This window comes from Vulpes vulpes, chromosome 11, assembly GCF_048418805.1.
Source record: "Vulpes vulpes isolate BD-2025 chromosome 11, VulVul3, whole genome shotgun sequence".
NCBI classification, from domain to species: domain Eukaryota; kingdom Metazoa; phylum Chordata; class Mammalia; order Carnivora; family Canidae; genus Vulpes; species Vulpes vulpes.
In genome coordinates this window covers 75,284,435-75,307,072 of record NC_132790.1, presented here as the reverse complement: position 1 = coordinate 75,307,072, position 22,638 = coordinate 75,284,435, and the positions used below count along the sequence as shown (strand labels likewise).

Here is a 22,638-nt window from a genome sequence, read left to right as displayed (position 1 = left end):
TACATTGCTAAGAGGCTTTTATACAGAAGGTCCATTTTTCCCCTACTTACTTTATGTTACTGGTAAAGGCCTTTAAAATATTTATACATTAGCTTCAAAAAAAGTGTTGCCATAATTAAATATTGTGAAATAAAATGCAGATGAATTCATTCTAAGTATGTAACTCCTAGAGACTAGATTTATGTTTTTGTTGGTGGGTGTTTCGACCATCCTGCTATCTCTTGTTTATTAGGCAAAATGTTAACCCCCAACAGGTTATGGTCTTCGCTTTTAAACTTAAAAAATGAGCACGTGTTTGTGATTTAAATTTACAGTGTTTCAAGTGACTTTTCAATCGCTCTTTTTAAAGTCAGTAAAATATCATCAAGAAAATAGTAACATGCACCTAACTGAGAGGGCCATCTTTGACTCTTTAAAGTTACTTCACATAAGCAGACAAACCCTACCATGTCATACCATACAAACAATTTTAATTGTGTAGTTACAGTCAATAACCACTCCTAATCAGAACATTTCTGCATAAAGAAAATTGTGATACACTTATAAAAACAGCCAGCTGTAACAAAATAGCTGGTGTTTTCATAGCCATAAACTCATAAAAAAGAAATACACCTTTATACAGAAATTTTATACAGATGTAGCTTTAAAATTGATTGTAAACCAAAGGAAGACACATTGCAAACATCAATTATTTTCACATTAATTGCATAATTTTCTAAGGTGATCTATTAGTTTTATTTACCTAAGCTTATTTGCATGATAGTAAAAATTGCATACAACAATAAGAGTGAAGCTTATAGTATGAATTGCTTGGATAACATAGAGCACTTTTTATAGGCAACTGTGTAAAGCACATTTTTCTCTATTTAAAACTTTTAAGACACTTTGTTTTACTGCCCATCAAAATACATTTATAAATAGAAAAGAATCAGTATGGTAACAAGAGAAGCAATATTACATTTAACGGAAACTTCCAAAAAATTAATTACAACATGATGCTGCAGGATCTACAAATAAATAATGAGGACTAAATTGTGTTTCACATTTTCTTTTCATTTTTTAAAAAATCATGTAACAATGAGAATGAAAAAAATTACAGTGAACTTTTATTTCCAAAATAAAAACAAATTTGAATTACGGCAGTGCCATATAATACAAGGCATTTGTTGGCATATGTCATCTTTAAACTGCATTCCACAGTCTATAGTTCTTTTGTAACATACAATAGAGTAACAAACTCTTTTTTTTTTTCTTCTTCTTCTTTTTTTAAAATAAGGGGCGAGTTTCCAAAGATCAGTGTGGAGTGTTACAGAAATAATTAAAGGAAGGAAATCATAATCACAGAAAGGTATAATGCTTGTTTGAGGCTCCAGAATAATAATAAAAAAAAAATTCTTTTTTAAATTAAAAAAAAAAATCACTGGTATCATGCCTACGGGGGTACACACCTCACCTCGATGTGTCCCGTGAACAGAAATTCTAACTTTTAATACCAAACAATCCTCGATGCTTCACCTGGGGCTGCCAAGCAGTTTGTAAAACAGAGTAAAACATTTAGTGCAGTCTGTATCATCCTTTCTCGACTTTCCTGTTTGTGCAAGTCTCCGAAGCTTCATTGGCCAAACCGTGGACAACGAAGGGTTTCTGAGATACAAGGTGACCTCTCCTTCCGGTAGTCAATCCCAGTGGCACTGCTGAATGAAAATAATACTCTGAGCTCAGTCTTTCAGGTCGGCGTTAATGTCTGTGTTCCCCTCCACCGACAGCTCCTCTTCTAGCTTCACCGAGAAAAGGGTGTTAGCATTTTTGTCTTGGACGCTCTCCTCCAAATCCTTGAGCAACTCCTCCTCCTTGTACTCGGCCACGTCCACCTCCAGGCCCGAGTTGTCCTTCAGCTTGCCGTGGTGCTTGAGATAGTACCGCTGGTTCTGGAAGAACTTGATGATGGTGTACTTGGGGAGGTCGAGCTGCGCCGACAGAGTCTGGATGGCCTCCTCGTCCGGGTACAGGCCGACGTCCTGGATGAAACTCTGCAGGATGCCCAGGGCTTCCACGGAAATCTTGGTCCGCGGCCGGGTCTTCTGCCGGTTGTCGTCCTCCGCCTCGGCGGGCGAGGCCACCGTGGGCTGCCGCGGGGGGAGCCGGGGCCCGCTGGGCTGCTGCGCCTGCGCCTGCGGGGGCGGCGGCGCCGGCTGCTGCTGCGCCTGCGCCTGCGGCTGCTGCTGCAAAGAGACAAGCGGACAGTCAGAGCTCTGCCTGCGGCGGCGGCGGCGGCGGCGGCGGCGGGCGAAACCACCTCGAAGGAGGGAAGGGGGGGACACGGGGGTCTACCTGTAGCTTCTCGGACCGAGGCGGGAGGGGCGGGCAAACATTCGGGACCAAAAGGGAGGCCCGCCAGATGGCCCACGGCAGCGGGGAAGGAAGTCAAATAGATAAGAGGCAGGGAGGGAGGCGCAAGTAGGGCTGGGGGAGGGGGGGTGACTGATGGGGGGAGGGGTGACTGATGGGGGGAGGGGGTGGGTGATGGGGGAGGGGGTGGGTGATGGGGGAGGGGGGTGACTGATGGGGGAGGGGGTGACGGGAGGAGGGTGGCTGATGGGGGAGGGGTGACTGATGGGAAGGGGTGACTGATGGGAGGAGGGTGACTGATGGGAAGGGGTGACTGATGTGAGAGGGGGTGGCTGATGGGGGAGGGGTGACTGATGGGGGGAGGGTAACTGATGCGGGGAGGGGGTGGCTGATGGGGGAGGGTGACTGATGCGGGGAGGGGGTGACTGATGCGGGGAGGGGGTGGCTGATGGGGGAGGGGGTGGCTGATGGGGGAGGGGGTGACTGATGGGAGGAGGGTGACTGATGGGGGAGGGGTGACTGATGGGGGAGGGGGTGACGGGAGGAGGGTGACTGATGGGGGAGGGGTGACGGGAGGAGGGTGACTGATGGGAGAGGGGGTGGCTGATGGGGGAGGGGTGACTGATGGGAGGAGGGTGACTGATGGGAGGGGGTGACTGATGGGAGAGGTGTGACTGATGGGGGAGGGTGACTGATGCGGGGAGGGGGTGGCTGATGGGGGAGGAGGTGACTGATGGGAGGAGGGTGACTGATGCGGGGAGGGGGTGGCTGATGGGGGAGGAGGTGACTGATGGGAGGAGGGTGACTGATGGGAGGGGGTGGCTGCTGGGGGGAGGGGAGTGACTGATGGGGAGGGGGTGGCTGATGGAGGGGGTGGCTGATGGGGGAGGGGTGTGACTGATGGGGGAGGGGGTGACTGATGGGAGGAGGGTGACTGATGGGGGAGGGGTGACTGATGGAGGAGGGGGTGACGGGAGGAGGGTGACTGATGGGAGAGGGGGGGCTTGCTTCCTCATCGGAGGTCAGGGGAGCCTCCCCACCCTTCATTTTCGGTCTGGCTCACGGAATGAAAACTCAGCGCACCGAAAATGTGAGCCACAACCTTCACCAGAAGGATGCGCATCCGAAGGCGAAGACAGCAGAGCAAATGATGATGGAAATAATTAACAGAGATTTAAAATGAAGATTGAAAGGGCACCTGGGCGGCCCAGTGGTTGAGCATCTACCTCCTTGAGCTCAGGGCGTGACCCCGGGTCCCAGGATCGAGCCCCGCATCGGGCTCCCCATGCAGGGAGCCTGCTTCTCCCTCGGCCTGTGTCTCTGCCTCTCTCTCCTCTGGGTCTCTCATGAATAAGCACATATTTTTAAAAATTAAATGAAGATTGAGGAGTAAGGATTTCAAAGACGTTTTAGAAAGGAGTGCTACAGACCCGCGCGGGGGAAAGAAACCTGTGTTTTGACCCCATTTCATCCATGGCTAAAGCAAGGAGCAAGAAGATAAAGTTTATTTAAATTCCAAATAAAATGGATAAATGCCTGTTCTTCAGCATTATCCCTTAAGACTCCGAAGGATTTCTGAGATTCTCACGTTTGTGAATTTCCTACCAGTCAGTTCCGATTTAATACACATACAATTTCTTATCAAATTGCACTAGGCTGACACTGCAAGTTTTTTTTTTTCTTCTTACCGGAAAATAAAAGTTTGATGCACCGTATAACGGCTAGTAAATTGTTTTGTCTATAGTAAACTCAGATGTGATTAGGATTTAAATTTAGTGTATACAGACACTTTTTCGTAATTAGTGTCTGTACACGTGCAGTAATTTCCATACACAATTATACATAACAAATGTGTGACACATGCACATACTGTATACTCTATATCCATAATTCTTATCATCAAAGCAAATCAACCTGAGTGAGCGGCAAAATATTAGAGCCTTTATTTAGACTGTGCCTAACCATTTCCTTTTATCCCCCTAAGAAACAGTTTTATTAAAAACAATTTACCTTTTCAAACAAGTACTATTTTTATTACTTAACATATATATACCTTTCTCTTTGTTTTTGCCAAGCAGTAAGTTTTTTAGGCTTTCCTGATGATTTCAGTGCTTGATATCCTAAGGGATTCTCTTTTCCAATTTATCTTTAATACATACTCAAGGATTTTTTTTTTCCTAGTGGGTGGATAACCCTATTATTGTTGGTTTTAGCTACCCATATATATGTGTGTGTACATATATAGTCTCCACCCGCCCCCACAGCAATACCAAGAAATAATGCAGGTGATTCAACAAAGACAGTAGAATTTTAGGACTCTGGAAGGCAGTGGCATTTTCTCTTAACGGGAAAAGCTAAAAACATCCCCTTGGATTTCACAGAAATACGTTCTACAGCTCCAGTTCATTCAATATGCTTCCTTTGAAATCAAGGCCATAGAGCACCAACAAACTATCTGATGCCAGAACTTTCCAATCTAGATTCATCGGGGAGTTCCCTCAGTGGATGAATGGAGACAAGTTCCATGACATGACCAGCTAAGAAGCACAAGGCTGAATCCGCTGGCACAGTGGTCTCTGGCCACCACCACGGTTATAGTATGTCCTTTGCAAGTCTGAAAATTCTGACCAAGGGAGCAGGTCTTTATGCCACCCCCTCTCTTGCTGGTATAGGTAACTTGTAACTTGTGCCCGCTCACCTGAGGAGCAGCACCGAGCCACGGTGCAGGGGTCAGCAGGCCTGGTAAGAAAACGCCTCTAGAATCTCCTGTCCCAAGGGTGGTGGGAGAGGGGCTCTAAAGGAAAGACAAACAGACATGACTCACCCCTAACCTGTGTTCTGTGAGGGTGTCAGGAGACAACTACAAGGTGAAGGAAGGGCCAAGGAGTCAGAAACCAGATTCCAATTAGGTTTCCCTCCCCTCCTCTTTTTGGACAGTATCCAAGGTTATATAGAGTTGCGACTGTACAAATCACCTCTACGGAAACAGCAGTAATTCCTTTCCTAAAGGGCAGTATTAGTAGGCATTAAGGAATCGGTGGTATTTCTTAAATGGATTTTTAAAAAACAAAAACAAAATTTGAGCTCTCACACAAGAAACAACCCGATTCTAACAAAGACACACTTGGCAAACAAGAAGCGTAAAAAAGGGGGTTCCTGCCACATTGTGGGTGGGGAGATGAAGGAAGAGGAGCACAATACACATGTTGGAAAAAGTGTGCTAATTTTCCTTTGATTCCCCTGAGCAAGATGGCAGTGTATCGTTATCTCTTGCTAAAGCCTATGTTTAGACTGGCGGGAAGAAGAGAAACGCTAATTTCCCTGCTAAGTTTAAAGCTCTATTTACTTAGTGCTATATTGAATTGGCCAAGGTAAACGAACCTGAATCTGCTCTGCTGGAACATGGATAATGTGGGGCGGCCTGTCGCCATGGTGATGCACCGCGTTGCTCTCCTGTTCATAAATGGCATCACGTTCTGGCTGAGGAAGACTGAGGAACCTTCGGATCATGGAGAGGTTCTCCCACAGAGTCCTGTTTTCTGGAGAAGGATCTTCTTTCCAGCGTAACAGCTCACACAACCACCCCTTAGAGACAAGGGCATAATAGGTCAGTTCATGCCTGTGGGGGGGCTGATATTTTCCATTAAGAGCTAAAAAGAAAAGACCTTGTAAAGTTAACTTTCTTCATAAGCTCCAAACACTCCAATCTCAAAAAAATGTTTTTTAACCTGTTCAGGGAGAATAGCTGTGGCTGTCAAGAAGGCAGGCTCTGTTTCTAATAAATGTTCAGATTTGCATCTTAAAGGAGGGTCATGTTTTTTAAGATTCCAAGGGCAAGACACATTTACCACGGACTTTGCAATATGTGAAATAGGAGAAAGGCAAAGCTGAATGTGCTTCTTGTCTTGCCCAACGTTCTTGTCTGATGAGCAGCCATCTGAGAGCCTGAAGGTATTTAAGAAGAGATAGGACAGATTTTTAAAATAATTTGTTTTCTGAAAGGATTCCCTAAGTTTATGATTTTTTGTATTAGGAAGGAAACTATGTGTAAATGTGTGTATGTGTGTGTGTGTATGTGTGTATGACACAGAGAGAAAGGACACAGGCAGTAGTGTGAGCAAGAATGTTGTCCAGTGTAAAGCATAATGATCAGAATGGGCATTAGAAGACTTCTCCAAAAACTTTCCAGAAAGACATCTCAGAGCCTGTTTTTTCCTGCCCACTGCAGTGTGCAACATATGATTCACCAGACAAGAATTTTAATAGATTTCCTGAGTTAAGAGAGAAGGAAATGTCCAGTGAATACCAAAACCTGAACCTCTCTGATGACTCCCCTAAGGCCCCATTTTTGATCCTCAGAGTATCAAGAAATGAGTGGTCTAACAAGTACATTCTCTAACATTTTCGAATCTTCATCTCAAACATCCTTCATCTCGGCTGCCACAATGAACACTCGCCATTGGGGTGGAGAGTAAGAGGGAGACAGTCCCAACCCAGATCCCCTCACTGGCAAAGCAACTGCCTTCTGCTGCCATGCTGCCTGCTAATAGCTACACTTCTTTGGAGCAATATCTGGAGTCATCTCTACCTGGAGATGAGTGGACAGGTACTCCATATCCTCACCTGACCCCCTCATGCTGGGGTGGTGAATGACTGGCTTACCAGTGGTACAATGTCCCTGCCCTCTTCCTCCAAAGTGACAACTCATTCAACCCTTCAATCTACTCTTTGGAGATGCCCTTCTGCCCTGCCTTCCTTCATCAATACAGACTACCTGAGACCATATTTTTACTGGACCCCTTCCTTTTCCCTACCCTTCCTCACTCCTTCCAAGTCCTTCATAAAGTCATACATACCTGATTCCCTCTTAGGCTCTACTTTAGTGGTTTGACCAAAAATAAAGGAATTTCTTGGAAATTCCAAGTAAATGAGTTGGACAGGAGTGGAATGAGCAGTTTCTCTATTATCTGATTTTTAGAACTAGCCAAAGAGAGTTTGTGTGTGTTGTGCAATTGTTGTTTGGGGTGAGACCAGAGAGTGATATGACTTTTCTTCCCTTTATCTGAAACTGAACCACTGGAGAAAATGCTCCTTCCCCTTCTAATTGCAATATACAGTGAAAAGAAATAAGGCCCACTTTCCCCCAAATGGCTTGAGAGAATTTAAAAGGAAAGCTGGAAAGCTGATAACATCAGTTTCCCAAAGCCCACTACTGACCAGCCAAGGGTGAATGACTGTTGCTAAACCTCATGAGATCTACTAATTTTTCTGAGATATTTGTTTCTCTACTCAACAGGTCCTATAATTAAACAAATATGTACAAGGGGATAGTCATGCAATCATGCACTTATTCAACGCCACTGAATGTGCAATTCAAGGCTATGAGCGCAGGCAGTAAACTGAACATTTACCTGAGAGAATAATAGTTAAAAAAAATAATAATTGTGATTAGCATGTCACTGAATATGCTTCTTTTCTAACCATGGCAATTCTATGTTTATTTCCAGAAAAATATGATGATGTGTCATATTTTAGCTCTATTTATAGGAGTCTAATATTAACTCTCAAACTGCATTTGAGTATTTGAAGTATTTGAGACCCACTTGCATACAGTGCCCTGGAGATGTTGTTTATTTAGCTCTTATTGGCAAATATTTGCTATCTGGATTGAGCCATGAAAACATTTTATACTTTCCAAATCTCAGCTATTTCTTTACACTTTACCTCTAAGTTTGGATGCTGTGCAGATTTTAGATATCTGTCTTCCTGTAGGCTTGACTATTAGCTATGGTTGAGATGACTCCTCCTCCCCTTTCTCTCCATTCTTCAGTTATAGCAATTGACAAGCTCCCATGCCTAAATAGAGCAAAACTGCTACAATTCTATTTACCTTTTAAAATGTCAGAAGGTTCATAAAAAACAGAACAGAAAAGTTGTTGGGGGGGGGGGGGTTGTACTTAGCTAGTATTGTATCCTATTGCAGTAAGTGCCAAACATTGAGTATCTAAGATTTTTTTTTTGAAAGAAATAAACACTTGTAGCTAAAATTTGCTTAAAGTTAAATTAAGAACAATTCACATAAGAAAAGCTTCTTGGAGAGAGCTGAAAAACTCCAATAATTTTTCCAATCCTTTAGAAACTTTTTAAAGTAACAGATCAGTTAGCACTTGGATATATGTGAAAAAACATGTGGATCACAGATGTTCTTTGGAAAAGAAAATCATTAGTTCTTTTAAAATGGCTAATAATGATAGCTAATTCCTAAACAATCACACTCATGCTGGTTTAACAAATATTTCAGAAAAAGAGCCCTGACTCATTCAACAAATATTTTGCTCATATTGTCACTTCTGTGTCTCTATACTTATGAGATGGATCCTTATTTTTATTAATTGCCCGTGACTAACATAACATTTCCAGTAGTTTGCTATTAACCTCTGCCCTTAAATAATACTTCTAATTCCTTATCTAAAAATAATTTGATGAATTATAAGTTTGAAGCATGTCTCTGCTAGCCTTTCAAGAGACATGATGATTTTAAGAGACTGAAATCAGATGCTTCTTAGAAAAATATTTAACGGTGCAGCTGGGAACTGTTAGCTCTACAAGGGTATTCCAAAAAGAAAAAAAAAAAAAAAAAGAACTAAAAGGGGGGTAGTGCTTTTCTTGATGTGCATATCTCTTAAAAAATAATGGAAAACAGACATTTTGACACACTAGTTCTTTTGTCATCAGAGACACTGGCACATTCCCAATTTATGCTGGCAAAGATAAGATTAATTCATTCTAATACTATTTAAATACTTTGGAATATTCTGACTACCTCAAATCCTATCAATTGAGACTCTATTAATGATGACAGTAATCTGATCTATGTCTTGCACAAAGTGACTAAAAAAGCCAAATGCTTTCTAACTCCCCAATACCTTTTTCTAGGTCATTTTTTCCTAAGTGATATTCTTAGAGCAAACAAACTTGGTAAGACAATGAACATGTCAGAATATTGTAATATCTGACAAATAATGATGATTCTCCTAAGTACTATATTGGCTTTTAAATGATAAATGTATAGATTCACTTGGTAGAAGAGAGACAAGGAATGAAATGCAGTACTTTGTTGCAAAATGTGAATATAATTACATTTTTAAGAGTGGTCTCTGGGACTTGAAATATTATAAGACCATAGGTAGGAGTAGTGAGCTACCCCCCAAATCAAATTAGATCACGACTGTTCTGTACAGTAGAAAAGACAGGAGAGTAGCAGCCTTAAAATAATGAGACCGATCCATTCTCAGAAAACTAAAATGGTACAAGGAACAACCTAAAGTTTAAATGTAGTAAATTTGCCAAGCAACATTACACTGCATATAAAAAGGGCAAAATATAAACAGTAGCCACATGTAAATAAATTAGTAAAACTTTCAGGATGTTACTACTTTTCAAACTGACGAAGTTTAATTTGACACCTTCTGTTCTAAACCCTTTGTTTCTATTCAAAATCACGCCTTGAGCTGTTGCTATCAATCACAGCGCTCCCCTATTACTTAAAAAAACTGGCATGAACCCTGAATAAGCTGAAAATGCCATGCAGATGAATTCTGAGATAATATGTTCAAACCTGTTATATACAACACAAATCCTGTAAAGTTATGTATTGTAAACCTACATTTATTGAGAACTAAAAGTCTTAAATCCATCTGCCACAAAGGAAATACTGTTATGTACTTTATAGTAACCAAGAACCATCTGCAAATGTCTTGCTACCGTAAGCAAGAAAATGGTGCAGAAGATGCTAAACCTAAGACTGCATGAAATAAATAACATTCGTTTGACTGGTTTTGGTGAGGGATCTATTAAAAAAAAAAAAAAAAAAGTAAGATCGGGGGGGAAAAAAGGAAAGAGAGAAAATGCAGAATGACTGCCAAACCAGTACTGAAAAAAAGCAAAACAAACTCAATGACAACACAATGGCAATTTATTATGGTCCATGAAACACATGACTGTATGCTCATTTTAAAGGAAAAATTAGCAGTTCTAAACTCAATATTCTAATGATGTGCTTTACTGACAGAATCTTGTTGTACCACATTTAAATAAAAATCCTGGCACCTTCATCTCTCAGCTGCTAATTTCCAACCAAACTCAATCCCTGATTTCCACTCCACTCCTTTTAGAACAATTAATTCAAGTCAATTCACTTCGAACATTTTAACGGAGAAGGGGTGCGCAATGATTCTAATTGAGTCAGAGAAGTAACCTCCTTTCCTGAATGGAATTTATTATACCTCTACAGTCTCACGCACATAAAAAGAGAACCCTTCCAGGGTCTGTTCTGTGACAGAGCTGGGAGCACAGAGCACAACTAGTTTTCCGGGGGAAAAGAGGTTTCAACATTCTCTAAGAAAAAAAAAGTCCTTTCACACAATACACAGATACGTATATATTATTGTTACATATACATTTTAAACCCAAGAGCTATAAAAAAAAGAGAAAGAAAATGACAATTCTTCCTGCAACGAAGAAGGAAAAATGCATTTTAAGAAACGGAAGGATAATTTGAGTTCTAAAAAGCAAAACATTTTATAGTCTGTATTTATTCCCCCTCACCCTCATCTTTTATGTGTTATTTGCAGGAGTATTTTGTTCCAATCTCTGGGGCATATAGTATAATAATATATGATATTAAAAGAAATCAATCTAAATAGGGACGTATTTGATACAAACATTTTAGTGGAAAGCATGAATTACATTTGAGCAAGTAGTAGGAACAAGGATTAAGTACATAATCCATTAAATAGTACTTCCAACAAAAATTCAGTATTGTAGACTAAACTACACCAGGCATTTTGAATGAGTACATTTTCAACAACTAACTATAAAGCTAGCAATTTATCATTCAGCAAATAATTTTCTACTTTTAAAAGAATCCGTAAGTGTTACTTATGCTAATGAAGACAGTTTTTAATCTGCCCACAAACATGCTAATAGAGGGCAATTTTTTTTTATTTACAAAGCTGTCGGCACTCAAGGGTAATTTCATATCAATGTTCTATAAGCTGGGGGGAAAATGGGTTCTAATTGTCAGAGTTGCAGAATCTTTCACCTTTAGCATGAAGGTTTAAAGATATCACAAAGATGCACGGTGACTAGCAGTGTTTTAAGCTATCCCTTTAACATTCCAGAAGCATTCTAGTTTCACACTTTTTATGTTTTTAATACACTCTGCCTCAAATACAGTCTTAACACACAGCACTTCTTTGGGCACCCTAATGCAGAGACACACACACACAGGGCCTTGTGCAGGCAGGTACAACTCCGCTTCCAGGTTTGAGGCTCGGATGCTTCCCGTACCAACTTCAACCCTCTTTTTCAAGAACAATCATCACATTTCAAACAGTGAGAAACAGAACAGTGGGAAAGCAATATTGAAAGCATTTTAAATTATTTACTCAGTTAAGAGGGTGAAAGGATACTTTAAACACATCAAATTTCATCGTCTAGGCCATTTTTTGGTGGCAAAGTGGTATTGATCTTTCCAAATGCTTAAAATTAACTATTTTCCAGAAGGTCATTATTTGATTAAACGCATTAAAGTTGAGGGCAAGAAGTGATGCACTTTTTCTTCTTCCCCATTCAAATCATCATATAATTTAATAAAAACGATCCCATCATGTCCTGTAATAAAAACGCTTATCTTAAGATACTGTTCTTTACCTAACATATTAACCTTTAAATGTTATGAAGTTCTTCAGAAGAAAAACCTTTGCTAAAGCAGATTATTCTATAGCATAATGAGAGGTCCCCACCATTAACATTAATAAAGATACATGTTCTCCTCTATGGAATTAGGAGGAAATACATTAATCTTTCTCCCCAGTTTAATAACATCTACTTTGTGTACAGTGAAGAGAATCTCGGCAGGCGCGGTAACTTTTCCTGCTAACATTGATCTTACTAAAGAAAACATGGGAAGTTTGAACAGAGACGTACCAATAAATTTTCATGCTAAAAGTAGCACATCACATCCACTTTATTTAAAGATGGGTTTTTAAAAGAAACATATTTAGGGTTGAGTTTAAGCCCCATGTTGGGTATGGAGCCTACTTAAAAAGAAACATATTTAAATGGGATATTTGTGTATGTGTGTGTGTATCCCCCAAATATATTTATTTTCAAGGTATGGTTTCTAATATTTGCATTTGCTGAAAAGATAAAAAGACCCCAATCATGATATTTAAAAATTATTACAATGTTTAAACTTCTAAACTGGTACTGTTTTAAACTCTCTCCAGGTTATACAAGGTACTCAGTGTCTTAGCCAAAAATCTGTGGGTTTCCATATTATGGAAATAGGACATACAATGGCTACTCGTAAATTTTTCATTTTTGCTACTTTGTCTTTAAGAGGTTAAACACATTAAACAGTTTCTGGAGTTTGGTTGGTTTTTCTATCTTTTTTATTTCCTGGAGGTTTCTTATTAGCAAAAAGAAATATTCATACAATTTGAGGAAAAGCTCCCATTAAAATTTAGTGAATTTTAAATAATCAGAATCATTGGTAAATAATTTTTATTATGCAATTTTGCTTAAATTTTGAGCAAGTAAAAAAACAAAGTTCTTCAGAAGAAAAACCTCTGCCAAAGCAGATTATTCTATAACATAATGAGAGGTCCCCACCATTAAATTGTTTTTATGTTCCCCTCTTTTCTACCTTCTCAAAGCCACTGACTTTATGGCACATATAAATATAGTGTTTTCTTTTGCTACAGATTGTTTGATCCATAATAAGATTATCAGATGACAATCTGGCCAGAGTAGATAAAAATGGTTCTTACTTAAAAAGGTTGTCGGGCAAGGAGATCTTACAGTAAGAATATTTTCAGGAGGTAGAATCTGAATAGGGAAAATGGAGGAATGAAGAAAAAAGCATGCAACTGTAGATAACATTAAGAAAATAATCTTGTAATTTGAATGAAACAGAATTCCAAAGAAAGGTTGAATTTTCCTTTAAAAACATTAGATTTGGAAGATATCTAACTTAAATGTTTATTTTTTCTTATACTTCATAAACTAACCTGCTTTCAAGATTCTTCAAAGCTTAAGTGAAACAAAAATCTGGCTTACATGTCTGATGCTTAAATATGGACTTGGAAAAAGAATTTTTTGTTTTTTCCCCTCAACCTAAGATGTATTTTTGACATTATATAAGCTTCAGTAATATGATTTGGCTCCTGTTTAAGATTTATACACACTGTACCTTAATATCTTAAGTTTTAATATTTTTTTAATATACATCCATTTAGTTTAGAGAGAGAGAGAGAGAGAGACAGGGAGCGAGAGGGGGCAGAGGGAGAGGGAGAGAAAGGATCTCAAGCAGACTACCCACTAAGTATGGAACCAGAGGCAGGGCTTAATTCCAAGATCCTGAGATGATGACTTAAACTGAAACCAAGAGTAAGTTGGATGCTCAACTGACAGAGCCACCCAGGTGCCCCAATACCTTTGTTAAGTATTTATTCTCTCCTCATTCTCCATAGTTACTGTCAATAAAAAACAGAAAACTTAGCACTCCCAAGGTTCATCAATTTTATTCTTGTTTCTATCATAAAGAATCATCTACTCCTTTCCCCTTGTCCATCAATGACTTGTCAGTCTGGGACCCTTCTTTCTTAAATTATGCTCTAAGGCACCAAACATTCTTTTTAATTACTTCTGAGGGACAATTATTTCAATTTCTGTACAAAAAAGCTTTTAAGTAATCATTCCTTTTAACTCAGAGGAAAAAAGTACCCCAATGATGACTAGAGCTTTGATGAAGAATGAGAGAACAAATGCTATCATATAGAGTTGTGATGCCTACAGGAAGCAGATAAATATGATGTCTAATTTAGCCTATGGAACTTCCTGACAGGTAAGTTACAAGTTTAACTAAGCTTTCTTGAATACTCCTAGTGATCTTTGAGACATTCTTGGAAAAGAGATGGTGGGACGAAAATCATTGCTCTAGTCTTCTGCTTTCAAACTGCCCAAAGTTATCTTATCTGCTGAAAATGACCTTCAAAGGCTTCCTATTGTAGAGAAAATGCTCACACTCTCTATAGCTGCCCTGAAGGCTGCTCCCAATTGCAATCATATCCTAATTCACGGGACTATTTATTAGCTGTTGCCCAACATTTCCCCACATTCTATTCTCTGTTCTTCACACTAACAGGAGAGCTCTTTTTCCTTTTTCTTGCCCATGCAAAAATTAACTCACCTTCAAGTCATCATCAGGCACCTCAGTATATCAATAGAGCGTTTACACATGTGAACTTAAGCAAATTACCTTTTTGAACCTCAGATCCTCCTCTACAAAGTGCAGGCAATAACAGTATTAATTTTGCAGGATTGTGGCTGGTACAAATGAAATAGAACACATTCAGCTCTGTGCCTGGTCCATGATAATTACAAAAAGGTCTGATGAACTTAACTGAAAGCACTTGCCTCGAAATGGCTCTCTGTATATTTGGGAAGCATTCAAAAATAACCACCAGGGCAAGGCAGTGCATGATAAAGGTCAATGATGGACAGACACCAAGTGGGATCCAGGTGGTAGTGAACAAGAGATGGTTTGAATAGTCAAGGAAGTCTTTACTGATGAAAAGTGATATTGGCTTGGCCTTGAAGAATGGGCAATGTTTAAAATGAGGTGGATAATGAAAAAAAGGAGATGAATTAGCAATGTACCAGGAAAAAATAGTAGACCAGTTGCTTTTGAACTGACTGTGCCCACCATTCTTTTGCTAGAGCTCTTTACCATACTGGACTTTGAGAATACTTAATTACTGTGACCTTACCTCCTCTACATACTGTATTTATAAGATCCACTTGTTAAGAAAGCCTGGGTTTTAACCTGAATTCCTATTCTATTATGTACTAGCTCTGTACCTTTGGTCAAGTTATTCAAATTCTTTAGACCTCAGTTTTCTCCTCTATAAAATGGGGGTAATTTTCCCACTATTCATAGGGTTGCAAGAATTAAATGAGACAACTCATGCAAGGAGATGGGCACACAGTAACGGTATGATGAATGTCATTACTATTTTTACTGTTGTTATCATCACACAGATAATCCAAAGGAATGTGACTATCTAGGGAGTTAATGAAAATAATTCAGTTATCACGTCCCAACCTGAACCCAGTATCTCCCTCCTACAGACTAGGTTCTCCTCTGATGTAGTTTAACTCAATTAATAGCATCACCACCCACCCAGTCACCTGGGCTGAAAGGCTGTTATTTAAAGTATAAATTGGTATAATCTTACTGAAAGGCAATGTGGAAATGTTGAATGTAGAAATGTCTAGTAATCACCTTTAAAACACAAAAGCCTCTTTTGATCCAGTAATGCTACTTTTGAGAACTGATCCAAAATAAATGATAATTAAAAGATGTATACAAATATTTAACTGTAATAATGTTCATGTTAGCATTATTTGTGATAGCAAAAGTAGAATATAACTTAAATGTATCTCAGTAGGGAATTAAAAGGTATGTATAGCATATGAATAAATATAAGACATATTCATGTACATATATATAAATGTACACACATGTATGTATGCATGTATGTCTACATACAGGCATGTATAAAGAACACACATACAAGTGTGTACACGTATATGTGTATGTATACACATACATGTGTATGTATACAAAGAACATAAATCAGCCTATCTTTAGTTAATTGAGATTATACGTATTTCTTATGTTCTTCCTTATGCTTGCATTTTATTTTTCTAAATAAATAAATACATAAATAAATAAATGCAGCTGTATGTTTTTAATAAAAAAAATAGCAAAGAGCTTCAGATTAAAAATCTGATTTTTCTCGTCTGTTTACTTTATAAGAGAACAATCATGAATTCCTGCCAATTCTACTCCTTCAGAACGTTTCTTGAATTAGTTCCTTATTTTCCATTCCTATTGCTCTGGTTCAGGCCCTCAGTATTTCTTCCATGAACTAACGCTGATGGGTTTCTTTAATCCAGGCCACCGCCAGCTCAGCTGAATTACATTTATCATAAACAAATGTCCACACAAATGGCCCTTTGAATGGCATACTCTTCACTTTCTTTCACCCAAGGGGCCTAGACATGCCCTGAGGCTCACACTTCAATGAGTAAGTGTAAAAATGCAGCAAAGAATTCTCTGTAACACTGAAGTGGCACTAAGTTTGGAGAATGAGAAAGGTATAAAAACTACACAATCTGGACCATTTAGTTAGTGGCAAGAAACTGTATACATCTCTGTTATTCCTGAAGATATCCTGTATTGTAGCAAAGTCCAACAACTTGCATTCATAATGATGTTGCATTTCAAAAAAACAACATTCAAACTGAGCTCAGCTTACTAGGTTTAAGGAGGCAGGGAAGCACTGTTAAAGGCTTCTGTCAAAAGCAAATACATCTGATTGTTTAAAGAAGCTGAATGAGAAACTTCATTTTTCTCAAACCCCTCAATCCAAATAAATACTCTTATACGGCAATGTTATGAAGTAAATTTCTTATCATGATGCATCTTAAAGTCACTATTAAAATTTTGCAGTATTTTTCTATTCAAAATCATGAAAAAAGTGTTGCTGAATCTCCACATATGCCATGTGCCAAAAAAAAAAAAAAAAAAAACTTATAAAAGTGTGAACTTACAAAATGAACAACTTTTAGGTGATGATTTTACCTGATACTGTAGTTTGTTTACTTACAAAAATAATTTACTACAGGTTATTTTAACAAATATTTCTGCCGATGCATTTTTAATTGATTTATATGAAACTTTTAAACACTGCAGATATCTCCTAGAATGAACTATACATCCCATTATGCATATTTTAGGGGCTGGGAATTAAAAATTTAAGTCTTCCCTCTATGATGTTGTAGGAAAGAGAACAAAGAATGTTTAAAACTGGGGGAAGGCAATTCGGGATTGTAAAACTTATGGGACTCATATCCTAAGAGGAACAATCAAATGGGCAGGGTCATTATGAGCTCCTGAGCTGCTTATGATTTTGCTGATAAAGTAACACACATTTTGTGGCCAAAACCCACATCATTTTATCCATCATGCAAACCTACTAATCACAGGTTGTCTTAATGAGGGACTCTGATCTGGTGATTCACAAGGACACATCAAAAAAAGAAACCATAAATATTTCTAGAAGCATCATGTGGATCCAAGTGACAATGGCTGTGTTATAATTTTTACCAATAAAGGGAGACAAGGGGGGCTGGGAATTGCTGCACAGGCCATGTCAGTCACTTCTCATGACCACTGATCCTTTTCATACCTGGAGAAGGCAGTCTCCAAGAGGAGCCCTGGGGAAAGAGGACAGGAGTCTGACCCTACTCTGTCTTTCTGAGGACAGAGGCCCTCTCGTCCCACCCAGACTCCCTTAGGAATGTGCTGAGTTTTGTGAGGGCAAAATTGAAAGCAGATGAAATGTGCTTCTGGATCATTTTATCCTTCTACAAATATTTATTAATTGCCATCTATGTGCCACCTACTACTGTGTGGACTAAGAGGAGATGTAGAGACAGATATAATAGGGAGTCACTTCCACCAGCACTTACAATCCGGTGAGGGGAAAACAGCTTATACCTCAGTTGTAAGTTGATATAAAGGTGAATTCCCCCTGACACAGTCTCTAGTCTAAGGGCAAAGGGCCCTCCTCTCACAAAGTCCTGCACTATATGTGGCATCAGAATGTTGGAGAAAAGGCTGCCAATAAGGCTTCTGTTTTTGCTGTTGTTTTAAATGTTACTACAATGAATCTAAACCCCTGCTTACATGCTCTGAAGTGAAGGGCACTTGAAAAATAAGCACACTATAAAGTAATAAGTAACAAATGTTTCCCTGGTAAATTTAAGAATTCTTCAGCTAATGTACTAAAAAGAAAACGTAATTTTTTCCCTCACATATAATTTATCTAATCATTTATCTCGTTTCTTTTTTGCCATTGACCCTTTTGGCAAGCTGGTAATGCCCACAGATGATGCCTTCCAGAACAATGTTTTTGCATGTCTGAAATAAAATAAGATTATGAAGAAAAGCCAATTATGCTGAAATACAGTTATCAAAAATTTGTGATATAGTAATATAAATGCTTCTTTATTAACACACTAAATAACATCTAACGAGAGATCTGATAACTACTATAATTTTGTAGTGATGAACAAAGATAATATTTTGAGATATCTGCAATAATTTACCATGATATGAAAATATTTGTGAATTTTACTGGTGACAAATTCATATGTATTGTTAATACTACTATGACTTGTTGCCCATATTGATAACTGAATAAAATGTCAAATTTCAGTAACATGTTAGTGCAAATAAAGGTATCTTTCTCTTTCCGAGTTTATGGACCCCTTTGGGGGAGGGAGGAGACAGGTTAAGAACTCCTACCACACTACATGTGTGTATATACACATATAGATATGCCAACACACATACACATATTTCAAATATTGTTCTAGAATCATATATGTTCCTAGCTTAGAAAACTTTGGTATTTATGGATTCATGAAACAGATTTCCTGTTTTTTGGTTTGGTTTTTTGCCACTAATGGACATGGTCTGTTAGAGATGGGTTGGAGGAAAATAGTTAATCACTAGTACAATTGTTCCCAGACTATGTCCTGGGGAGCCCCACATTTCCATTGGGGCATCTCAACAGTGCCATGGTTGCTGAGAATGCCCACCCTCACCCAATCCTCAAGTTGACCAAAATGAGAGAAGACTTTGATTAATTTATTGCAGTGCTGGAGGAGATTTCCTTCATAGAACAGTTTGACAGCTTAAAAATTTTTGATTAACAACTGTACTAGCATATATATTCCTCACTGTTTTTCCCTGGTCCTACTATAAATTCAAAAAATGGGTTTATACCCTATAAAATGGTGAAGAGAGCAACCATATTCTAATTTAATTAACTTCATACCATCCAAATAACTGTAAGGGTAGTCAAGATTAGTAGATTATCCTTTGAGAAATGTCTGTCAGAAGAGGAACACTAATGAGGTTTTCCAAAGACACATGGGTTTCCCAAACAGAAGCAGATAAGTAGCAGGCCAGAGAGAAGACAGCAGCAGGGAAAGGAATAAAAGAATGACATGGGGAGCTATGCAAAAGTTAGGAAACCAGAGGTAACCAAATAATAGTCCTTGCTCTCAGCACCACTTTTCAAAGAGCAAATGGTTATAGGATTTGAGGACAGGGCAGAAGGGGTCTAGTCAAATAGAGGGCTAAAGAAAGAAAAAAAGTGAACAGGAAGATGGTAAGGGGGGGCACTGGTAGAAAATAACTCCCACACAGCCATCTCCTTGCTATATATTATACGTAGCACAATGCTAAATTTATCCAGAAATATAACACAACTTTCTGTCTAGAAATTAAGCTTGATGGATAAGGCTTTAGTCCTTATGGTTATCCAGGGTCCAAGTTATTTAGTCTCTTTAATCAAAATACTAAAATAAAATCATTACCCATTAGGCTATTACCCTTCCCCCAATCTCCAAACACACAAGCAAAAATTAATTGCAAGCCAGGAAGAAAGAAGGCAATTTAGACAGTAACAGCTTGGCATGGACTGAGCTGGATTTCCTAATAGCATTTGTCTGTTTGTGAATGTATATTTTATTTACAGCCTTCACTTCCTTGACCTTATTGAAAGTAATTTATTTTTAGCTAATCTGCATTTCATTTAAACCACCAAATACTCCATCAATGAACCAGCCAAGTAGCACCCATAACAAGTAGCAGTCGTGTTGGTACCATTAGTAAATGGGTAAACATTTAAAGGAGACATTTGGGAACGGGCAGTCCTCAGCAGCTATTAAATGCTACAGGTACCAATTTATGAACTTGCAAATATGGGCTTCAAGATATTCCTTCAACTGAGCTGTCATTCCCTGCTTCGTTTTTCTTATTTCACTAATCTCTTCCAAACCTGGGATTTCTCATGGACCAAGAATATGTTTTCCTCTTTAATGTGTTATCCTTCCCAGGACTTATACCAGTCCAAAAACAGTAAAACATTAAAGGTAGAATTTCAGGCATCAGTTAAAATAAAAAACAAGCAAACAAGAAAAATGTGTTTAAGGAAGAAATTCTTTAGCAATCTGTCAAGTCACATGGTTTCTGTGGTGACCACTGCCCCACCATGTATTAAGCCAAGCCCATTCCCCAACTGAATTCAGCTCATCTCATCTCTATACTATACTGGTTCTGCTAGGTCCTTGCTAATGAGAGAGAGGTCATCCAGGTGTGTAATACCCAGTCTCAGATGAGTTTACATCAACCTTCAACTCACCTCACACTATGTAACATGAAGTTCATGTACTGCACCCCAATCAATCAATTCTCCCCACTATATCCCACCTACGAATGCTTTTTGGCTACAGAACCCAAAATAGCACTTTGCCCCCTTCAAAACTAAACCCTTTCATTATTCAAAACCTTACCTCCTCTGTGACTCATTTTCAGACTAACACACCTGTCGTCAGTACCTTCAATCAAAATAGCACCCTCTTTCACAATCGTGCACCTGTTTCAGCAACAAACTCACAGAACCTGGAACTGCAGGGACATTAGACATAATCTGACCCAACCTATTTATTTTAACTTCCTAAAGGGGCAGTTCAGAGCCTGAGAGGTTAAGTGACTTGCCTGGGGCTGTATAGCATGATAGCCATGGAATTGGGAGCACCAACTCTTTGCAATCCTCAGTGCTTTCTCTGAAAGATGAAGTTTATGTCCAGGCTATCTCCAAAATTTCTATGGAAACAGAATTCACTGGTTTTCAATTTTCAATGAATGCAGATTCGTTCTGCATCTCAACAAACATCTCCAAGAACTAAATTTCCTGATTAGGTCCATTTTGTTTTTGAATTGTCTGGAATATCACCATACAGCCTAAATTAACAACTTTTCATTTTAAAAAGTAGGGAGGCTGACCTTTAAAAAACTATACATGCCCAACAATATATATTTATCTGTGAGTTTATCAATTAGCTACCATAACCCTATTTTTACATGACATAGACATTCAGGAACATGCCCTCCCCATTCCTGTCCACTCTGGAATAAAACAGTGAGCTACATTGTAAATGATATGAATGATTTCAACAATGAAAAATGCAAACAGTGGGCCCGACGGACAATGGCAAATCCTTAATTCTCCTTCCTGTATATTTTCATGAGGATCCAAAGCAATGCAGAAGAACAACTTCACAGGGCTAAAGAAAGTGGACTGCATTAGGCAGGATAAAGTTTTGTGAACTACTTTCTACTGAATCTTCAACTATGATCTGCTACCAGATACATGAAAACTGTCCTTTTATCAGATAGGGATCTAGCAGGGTTCATAAAGAAAATTATGATCTTGTTTTGAATAATGGGATTCTTATAGTCTAATTAAATTTAAAGACATGCTCTTCCCTTGTACTCAAACTGCATACATACAATACCAATACCTAAACAGTAACTTTTTTTGTCTCTCCTTTCTGTTCCCTTTTGTATCCACCAGGTGTGCTGGGAACAAAGAAATTCTAACATACAAAAATAAAAGTTTGCTAACATGGAAAACTAGTGGATGGTTTTTTTAGAATGTTCATGAAATCTTTCCCTTGCTAAGGAACAAGTCAAGTTTCCTTTCTGTGGTGAGCTCTACCAATGACTGCAAAAATGTGATTCAATTTGCATGCTGGCTTATCCTTAACATACCTTGAAGTAGCTGTGCAAAGACTTCAGGGTCATTAAAGGAAGTTGCAATTAAGTTATAAGGTATAATTTCTGTTTTTGTTTTTTATCTTCACTTTTCTTATTTCTTGGACTCATCCCCATACAACTATGCTGTGCATCTCAAATCTCTTCTTGGGAATCCTAAAATACAAGTGACTGAGCAACGGTGGGTTGAGCTAATGATTAGTGACCACTGGTGCCTCCACCTTTGTGTTAAGAAGGATTCTGAGAAGATACCTGTATTCTTTTTTTATTTTTTATTTTATTTTTTGGAGATACCTGTATTCAACAGGAAACAGTGTTGTGGCAGATCACTGAGGTGGGAATTGAATCAAATCTTCCACAATATCTGCACCTTGCAAAATGACTATAAAAGCGGATGAAGAATTTGAGAAGAAACAGACCTAATAACTTGCTATTAACAGTGTGAACTGCTTAGCATCTGAGATGGGAGAAGGGTTCTAACTAAAAGGCAAATACTTTTTTTTTTTCTTTAAAATGATATTCAG

The 22,638-nt window shown here is 38.7% G+C and overlaps 1 protein-coding gene across 8 annotated transcripts in view; it reads right to left on the bottom strand.

The window, feature by feature from the left end:
* Positions 1-450: 450 nt before the first annotated feature.
* The window catches only part of SATB1 (SATB homeobox 1), a 98,962-nt gene continuing 76,774 nt past the window's right edge, over positions 451-22,638 (bottom strand). For 6 of the 8 annotated variants that reach the window (XM_072726756.1, XM_072726758.1, XM_072726757.1 and 3 more), the window contains 3 exons: positions 5,731-5,934; positions 5,048-5,143; positions 451-2,222 (listed from right to left, as the gene is read on the bottom strand). In XM_072726756.1, coding sequence (XP_072582857.1) covers positions 1,719-2,222; positions 5,048-5,143; positions 5,731-5,934 — 804 coding nt within the window. In that variant the 3' untranslated portion in view covers positions 451-1,718. The remainder of the gene's footprint in view (positions 2,223-5,047; positions 5,144-5,730; positions 5,935-22,638) is intronic. The other 2 variants (XM_072726760.1, XM_072726761.1) reach the window with 2 other exon arrangements.